At 48.2% G+C, this 8,215-nt stretch overlaps 4 protein-coding genes across 4 annotated transcripts; 1 reads left to right on the top strand and 3 right to left on the bottom strand.

The window, feature by feature from the left end:
• Positions 1-713: 713 nt before the first annotated feature.
• BDW70DRAFT_165204 (uncharacterized protein) lies at positions 714-1,236 on the bottom strand (the record flags this gene model as incomplete). Its single annotated transcript, XM_073741683.1, has 3 exons — positions 714-733; positions 784-863; positions 932-1,236. The coding sequence occupies 3 exons, from the start codon at positions 1,234-1,236 to the stop codon at positions 714-716; spliced, it is 405 nt and encodes a 134-aa protein (XP_073590506.1).
• Positions 1,237-2,961: 1,725 nt separating this feature from the next.
• Positions 2,962-4,171, bottom strand: BDW70DRAFT_168263 (uncharacterized protein; the record flags this gene model as incomplete). The annotated part of the gene is made up of 2 exons (XM_073742411.1): positions 3,702-4,171; positions 2,962-3,641 (listed from the first exon to the last, which is right to left on the bottom strand). The coding sequence occupies exons 1-2, from the start codon at positions 4,054-4,056 to the stop codon at positions 2,962-2,964; spliced, it is 1,035 nt and encodes a 344-aa protein (XP_073590505.1). The 5' UTR covers positions 4,057-4,171.
• Positions 3,915-5,555, top strand: BDW70DRAFT_146080 (Zn(II)2Cys6 transcription factor domain-containing protein). Its single transcript, XM_073738533.1, has 2 exons — positions 3,915-5,454; positions 5,514-5,555. Exon 1 carries the CDS (start codon positions 4,216-4,218, stop codon positions 5,419-5,421), a length of 1,206 nt encoding a protein of 401 aa, XP_073590504.1. The 5' UTR covers positions 3,915-4,215; the 3' UTR covers positions 5,422-5,454; positions 5,514-5,555.
• Positions 5,556-6,288: 733 nt separating this feature from the next.
• BDW70DRAFT_146077 (uncharacterized protein) lies at positions 6,289-7,204 on the bottom strand. Its single transcript, XM_073738532.1, has 3 exons — positions 6,969-7,204; positions 6,799-6,890; positions 6,289-6,750 (listed from the first exon to the last, which is right to left on the bottom strand). The coding sequence occupies exons 1-3, from the start codon at positions 7,134-7,136 to the stop codon at positions 6,330-6,332; spliced, it is 681 nt and encodes a 226-aa protein (XP_073590503.1). The 5' UTR covers positions 7,137-7,204; the 3' UTR covers positions 6,289-6,329.
• Between the last annotated feature and the right edge of the window lie 1,011 nt (positions 7,205-8,215).

Here is an 8,215-nt window from a genome sequence, read left to right as displayed (position 1 = left end):
AATCCGAGACCTGATGATTCATCTCTTTTCAACCAAATTTGAGCTTAAGCACAGTGAGCTTGATCTAATAAAGGAGCAGCTCTCTATTGGTGAGGCTGCATTATCTGATCAGGCAGCTAAACCTGTTCCTACACTTGCTGAGCTTGATCCAATAAGTGAAGATGAGGAGGATAAGGAAGAAGGGGGGAAAGCAGATAATGTTGCTGATTCAGATTCAGATTCAGATTTAGATTTTGATTCAGATGCTGAGGTGGCCTCCAAGCAAATATTACCTGCAACCCAGCCTGCAGTACGTGTTAAGCAGGTACAGGCCCAGAATAAGCGGGCTCACAGTCAGATCGAAACTCAGAGTTCCTTATCTTGCTTTTGCTTTCCCAGCTAATGCTAACCTCGATTCACGCGGAAATTCTATCAAGCATGTTTCATGTGTTATTGATCTTGATATCACATGTCAATGCCTACCTACCTTTCAGAATTCATGCTTGATGTACCATACTCGAGCAAACCAGTCAACATCTGCCACCAAATTACAAAGCAAGCCTACTACTAAACCAAAGTGATAATTGTTGGATTATTCCAGTACTGCTCGATCCTAAACTCGACATGCGCATCGAAATGTCAACATACTCGCAGCTTCCCCTCATATAATCTCCCAAATGCGGCCCCAGTGCGTGTCGTTCCATTTCACCTATAACACATTGACTACGGGGTATCTAGCATTTTCCGAGAGCAGCTATCAAAATATCAGTAGAAGGTTTCACGGGAACAAGCTATCTGTCTTACCAGCTGTACACTTGCTATCAGTATAGTAGCCATTGACATAGCAAACACCACCACCGGACAAGGGAACCTGATCCCAGGTGCTTATTACGTTCCCGTCAGCAATCCTGAAGATTATAATTGATAAAACAACAAGCTTGAAGACTCTAACCAGTTCCCCTCGTAGCAGTCACCCGACTTGTAGCAATTGAATGGATAGCTATATCCAACAGTGACACTTCCCACGACACCGTAGTCGAATCCAGGGCCAGAGCGGCAATTGACAGTGCTGGAGCTAGAGTTGACAATATAACAGCGCACGGCGCGCTTCACGAGACCCAGCGCTTCGGGGGAAATGTCCCTGGCTTCGACTGGAGTAGCGAAATCCGCGACGTTTAGTTCACCAGAGGTCTCGGCGGTAGGTGCCGCCAGAGCAACAGAAAAAAGAGCAGCGAGAGATAGGAGTTGGAGCTTCATGGTTCTATGCTTATTTGGTTGATTGATCGCGGAAGGATTCAGAAAGAAATCGTGGTACTGAGTAGATTGCGGGGTGTAACTCGATGAAGGGAGGTTGGTATTCTCCCTTTTATATTGCATTCAGCCCAGGCATCTCATCACCTAGCAAGATGAATTTGCTGACTATTGTTGAAGGAGATGCCAGTGGATGCATCCATCAGACCGTTAGACCGCAATGCATGTCGTATTCGATATTACCTTCCCTTCCATTCATGCGAACGTGACTGAGACACGGCATTGTCTGCTGTAACTGTAGCATCTGAATACAGTGAAAATGTAGTAGACTGCACCAATTTTCTCTCAAAACAGAAAGCTCGCTCAAAGCCAACATCTTAGCTTGCTAGGTAGTGTTACTTGCCGCGGCGGACAACCCTGCGGACCATGAGGAACTCCAGTGATCAGACTGCAGAATATGCAGAATATAGAGTCTGATAAATTGCTGCGGGGTAACATTCGCATCAATTGATAAAAATGGCAGGGGAAATGCTTGTTTGTGTGACTTTCTGCATGGCACGAACACGAGATAAACCTCGTATTCAGTAGACAGACCCATGCACTGACCCCAGGCTTTCCTCAACAGGGAAATGGTGCAAAATCGAAGCCCAATACGGGGCGGGTAAGACTGCTCTAGACTTCTTGCTAATCTTAAAGGCGTATACTACATGTTGTCTGTACCTTGACAGTGACATCTGCATGAGATGTTGTCGGCACCTACTGGCCCCCTTGCTTTAGGGACCAAGAACCACCCTCGCAAGGCCTTCCTAACCTAGGTTAAGGCGCGGAATTTTGCCTGCAATAGGTGCTGTACAATACTTAGGTGTGGGAGATTTATTCAGTTGTCTCCAATTTATATTGCCCCGGCACAATATGCACCACGCGGCGTGACACCGTACAAAATCACAGATGATCTAAATACGAAAATAAGGCTCGAGGTAAAAGGGAAAAAATCTCAGAGGGGATTGGTAAAAGGGATTTGGGGAGATTGAATGCTAAACATGGGTCAGAATTATTTTTTTTGTTTATATATACGCATATCTGAGCTCTGGTATAGACTGTATAAAGGCTCAGAATATCCCGAAGATCCTTTGGCCAGGAAGGCAAGAGAGACAGCCATAGAAGCAATCAAATAGTCACAGGACTCAGATAGAATTGAAGATTTTCTTGTCTGACATAGTCCAGATGCTATTGACTAGCCATCTTATTCTATTGTGTTATATTTGCAGCATATTGCTCTTATGCTTGCCTCTTATAATTGTTAAGACGCTTTTGATGTCTTTTAACTTGCTCCAAAGACTTAGATCTATCCTGTAACGGGCGTAGGCAGTATTATTTTCAACTGGCTGTCCTGTATAAACGAGTATCACAAGCTTAGAGAAAGGAACAAGAGATAGAAGCGCAGATATCTTCCTCCTCCCTTTTATCAACCTTTCCGGTTGTACGTCAAGACTTTTCGGATCTGCATGCCGACGGATCTCTCTACCGAAGCTGCGCGCTGCAATTACGAGGCTGTATACCGATGTTGCAGAAACCTTATTTAGATCTCTGGAATCATTCCTGGTTGAGGGCATGGCCGCCAACCAAAATCCAGGCCATAGCTGTGACAGTTTGAAGAAGGTCATATTTGCCACCTGCGATACAGTGACAAGGCCATAAAGTCTGACAATATAAACAACAAGTCTTTTTACATCAAGCGCCAATAAGCCTTCCAATTAATCCCTCCGTATGCGCCTGCACCTTCTCAACAAGCCCTTGCTCTCTCAAACCAGCCAGGAACTCCCTTGCCTCAGTAGAAACAGTCTCCCCATGTGCTCCAACACTATAAACACCACTTCCAGCAACCCCATCGATCCCCATAATAGCCCCTACATCACCTGCGGCACTATCTGGACCCTTTCTAGATGGATATCGCCCACTAGTCCCCAAAAACAAATGCCTCTCCCCGCTCTCCTCCGCACTCATCCACTCTTCAATGCCAACAACCATACCTGCATTCCCACCCGCAATCTCCAGCAGCCGCCGCGAAAGAGGCGTATCGACAGCCCCAGGATATGAATGGATGAATGAAACATTTGGTGCGCGCTGGCCTAGGGAGATTAGAGTCAAGGAAATGAGACTGGCCATATGCCCGCGGATTTGGGTGGGTGAGATGTGGAATGCCTCCAGGTCGGATTTGTCGAGAGGGCCTTCGAAACCGGCAGCGGCGATGGTTATGACACGGTGAATGGATGGATATGAAGATGATAATGAGGATGAAGATAAACGCGTGGGTGTCGTAAAGGGCTGGAGAAGGGGGAAGAGATTGGTTATGAAGCGGGTACGCGAGGTATGAAGGAGGCTTGTGAGATAATTGAGTCCCTCAGGGGTTTCTATTCCCGGTATGAGCGTATCTTCAGATAGATTAGGAGTGATCCGCGAGCGCGGCGTACCTGTACGGTCCAAGTTTGGCGTCCCCTGGCTCAGGTACAACAAATTTACTTCTGACTCCCTGTTTTTGATCTGTTCACAGACCTCATCGACGACCCTGAGTAGGCTGATATCTGCCTGGATGAAGATGTATGACCCCTCGGAGTTCAGAGCATGACATTCCGCGATAAAAAGATCAGCTGCTACCTGCGAGCGACCGACGATGTATGCGCGAGGTTTGACCGTGTGCTTTGCAAAGGCCTTTAGGGTCTCAGCGCCGATGCCGCTCGTGCCGCCTACAAAGACAGCGACAAGGCCGGGTGGGAGGGTGGAGGGGAGTTGGGCATTAGACGAGATAATCTTTTGCAGGGAGACCATTGTGACGGTGATAGAGGAGTGTATACCTACCAAAGAATTATGGGAGTGGTTGCAGTTTATCTGTGTGGTCTATATATGCCCAATGTATGGAGTAAGTAAACGCCGAATGAAGAGCCAGCCAAGACCGAACGAAAACGCCGAAGGTGCAGAACTAACGCCATGTCTTCCACCCCACATCCCGCTTGCTCTCCTCCAACATTTTATCTTATGCATTGCAACATGGAGAGTCAACGACCAGCAAAGATCCGGTCTGCCTGCAATCGGTGCCATGCACAGAAACTCCGATGCGTCCTGAAGCCCGGCCAGGTGCAGTGTGAACGTTGCCTCCGGCTTGATACAGTGTGTCGGTTCGCATCTCGTGCCCCGCGCGGCTCACAAAGGACTCGGACACGCTCGGCTGCAGGAGAAACAGAGAACATGCAGCAAGATGCATATACTGGGGATCTCCAGCTACTTCGTCTAGCTGCTACTGGTCATGTCGCCGATATCGAGCTGCTGGCTCCTAATGATGACGCCTGGCTGGGTTCTCTTGCGCTAACCACAGAGCTCGACCATCCGCAGGGAGTCCCGACTATTTGCCCTGCCGATATCACTCAGTTATGGGACACAGACATACCGATTCAGCTCCCAGAACCTATTCCTACGTCATCAACACCAAGTCTAGCCAGCGAGCTGGCAAGTCTGAGCATAGCCCTCTCTGACCTCTCCGGAAAACTCCCCTGCACCCGAGAAGGGGCCCCAACGTCTGCATCAACGCCAGAATTAACCACCACCCCTTTTATTCTAGACGACCTCTTCGCGTCAACCACGCATCTCACAACCCTCATTGAATCCAACATCCCCGTTCCTACCCCCAGTCTCAGTCTCACCAAATCCGTATATCACGACAATACCACAAGTCTGCTGATCGCAGCCTGTACCACTCAAATAACAGCCCTCTACCTAGCCGTTCTTCACCTCATCCGGCGGTGTCTCGAGCACTCGCTTGGTCCACCAAGACCACGGCCCGGGTGGGCGGTGGTCCTTCCGGAGGTAAAGATGGGGGTGTTTAGTGCGCCGGCTATAACTGTTAAAGAAGGGGAATTATTGACCCCGGGAGTGCCGGTGGAGAAGGGTAAGGTGTTTATGTATATGTGGATGACTGTGGTGTTTTCGGGGGATAGTTTGGGGCGATTAGGCAGTATGTTGAGGGAGAGAAAGGGGCAGGAAGTGGGACTCGGAGACGGTACCGATGGAGGAGCTGGTCAGGAACAGTGGCAGGGTCCCGCTCGGTTGGCTCTTGGGGCAAGATTGTGGGAGGATATGGTGGAAAGAGTTGATGTGGTTCTCAGGGATGTTGAGCGTACGAAGGGGTTGTTGGCATGAGAGCCCAAATATTAGGGTTTGCGAGCTTGATCACTTAACCTCCGGTTATATGTTAGGATATATCCTGATATGGAAATATTATGTGACACTCATCTCGAGCACCGGCGCGGGGGATGAGACCGCTGGCTGATCAGGCCACACCATATAGTGGCCTGACCAATATCTCCAATTCCCGAAGGTCTGGCCTTCAATGTAATCGAGAACGATAAATAGAGGACCTATCGTCAAAGGAGATAGACAATCAATCGTCATATGGCATCAGATCCTTAGTAGGCTTTGTTCGTGTAGCTGATACAGTTTCCTTCTGCCCTTTCCCCATTGAGCGTCCACAACAGAAAGGGAACACAACTGACCGGCGACTTGTGTAGAGCTCATCCGATATTATCATGATTCACGTGTTCATTGTAGGAAAAATGCAATGGAAGATCAGTGTTACTGTTAGATGCCTTCCATTCAGCGGCTGATTATGAATGTAGGTATTTCGCTCGACTATCCCGACAATGACGGACGCAAGGCCAATCCGTGCTCTCTTTGGCGGTCTCATGCAGTGAAGCTGAAATCAGTAACCCAGGTAAATGGACATGTTCCTTAGTGAAGTCCGGCAGAGAGGGCACCGCAACTGGTGGCTCAATCTCATCGTCCGAGACGCCTAGCTGAAATGATGTGGAAAGGGCGTTCATGAGGTAACCTCTGCCATGGCTTTCATCGACCACAATTAAGCTTGTGCTAATGCAAGGCCGCTGGATGTCGACGCAAGCCTGAATACTTAGGGGTCGGAGAAGAGATTAAACATTGATAGAAACTCTTTTATTTGTAATCGAAAATGCATATTAGCGTACATCCCCCTGAACAACGCCCAGCCAAAACTCATGATGAAGCTTCACAGCAATCCTGCCTGGAAGAACCACCTATCTGTCTTGACTAAGTTGCTTCAACCTTTCATAACAAAGCAAACCCGGGGTATCCTCTCTGAAACTCTTTACTATCTCTGCTGAGACTTCCAGGCCGGCATTGATAATGCTCTCTGCAGACTTCTTGTACCCCTCCTCCAATGCGCAACCTAGCGCCCCTACACCATAATTAATAACTTCTTCCCACTCCTCTGAGCTGCGTCTCTCCTCAATACGCTTGACCATCAAGCTAACAATGCCTGGCTCGCCAGCTGACTGGGTTATTGCCTTTAAACATTGACCGAGGCAAAGCGCAATGCCGTTCGTGTTATTGTTTTCCAGATAAAGTGAATACTCTGATTCCAGGAGCTGGCCGAATACCGCAGTCACCTCTTCAGTTGTTTCACTCGCAATATAAAGACAGTGCAGAGTAAACCAGCTATGATGTACCTTCTTGGCTAGCAAGTCACAAACACGTATATAACACTGTTGTAAGGCGGCTTGATAAAGATTAAAAAGCAGTTTGATGATGGGAACTGTCTGTTTCCTCGTGCATTGACGGTGATAATATTCCACCACCTTGAGTGCGATCTCTTCATCTCCATTATTGATGATTGCCAGTGTAGCTTGTTATAACTTCTTCATCTTAGGTGATACTGATGTTGACCGTGGCGAATCAGCCTTTCGCAGGCACTTGGAGGCATGTTTGTTTGCCAGTTGTAGGAGAGAATCCAGTATAATTGCTGGGCCTGATGGATCCGGTCGCCTTCCAAAGGTGCCTGAATGAGGCATAGGACAGCTCGAGTCATCAAGTAGGGATGACATTTGGCGCGTAATGGACAAGTCTATGATGCTAATATTCTATTGAACTCCGAGACCTTGACGCAGCTTTATAGGATTACCCTGGGCCATAAGTTTCTAATGACCATGGTTTAACCCTGTGCCATGATTTGACTATTACTAGGCACCATGCCATAGACCGGATTGACTGTACTAGTGTAATTAAAGCAACTGACACATGCTACGGTCCTTTAGGAAATAGGCACATAACGTAGCCGTTAAGGCAGCCGGTGCACGTCACAGAAGACATGGCCACTGGTGCATGCCGTGGCGCATACGCTGCTGTACCCCTGGGTGCTTAACCAAGTTAAGGTACTGGATTCATCGGCCCCAGGTACATATTGGCCTTGGAACCCCGGACCTAGGTCCCAAAATCACCTAGGGACCCTAACCCGCGTATCATATAGACCTGGACACTAGATTAGCCTAGGTACAGAGATCTAGATGTTTCGAGGGTGTAGAGACCTAGCTTTAACTCCTGATGTTGCGCAGGCCCTTTTGTATAAGCCTCGAGGGATTGCTTTGATTTGTATAGAGCGTTCTAGCCAAATCACACGACCAATATAGTTTAGGACCGAAATTCACCGCCTATCTTGCGTCGTTGAGGAGATAGTGAGCGTCCTCTATGTTCAAAGTCCTCGAGTTTCCGCTTCCTTGGTCACATTTGGTATTCCACATTTTCCAGGTGCTGGCACAAGAGCCTGTATAAACTAGCTTCACGATTTTGTATTATACTCTTTCATCCCATCACGGAATTTCTCGTCAGTTGGTAGTCGATAGGCACTCATGAATGGACTTCGCCAAAACCCGCAGAACCCATTACCCGACCCGACCCAACCCGCAATTGGGTCGGGTTTTGGGACCAATTGTCTAACCCGCACGCGGGTTATGGATTCTGACATTGAACCCGCAGACCCAACGGGTACCCATGCGGGTTACAAACAATGCAAACACTAGGGTATGATGTACTAACGTGGTTGGTAAGCGAGCTGCGCATGTAAGCGAGCTGCGCACCTGCATACAGATTTCCTATATTTTGATCCTTTAATCAACCACAACGCCAT

This window comes from Aspergillus foveolatus (genome assembly GCF_047715535.1).
Source record: "Aspergillus foveolatus strain CBS 279.81 unplaced genomic scaffold BDW70scaffold_241, whole genome shotgun sequence".
Classification (NCBI taxonomy): domain Eukaryota; kingdom Fungi; phylum Ascomycota; class Eurotiomycetes; order Eurotiales; family Aspergillaceae; genus Aspergillus; species Aspergillus foveolatus.
The sequence above is the reverse complement of the archived record's forward strand: the minus strand, read 5'-3'. Positions and strand labels throughout refer to the sequence as shown.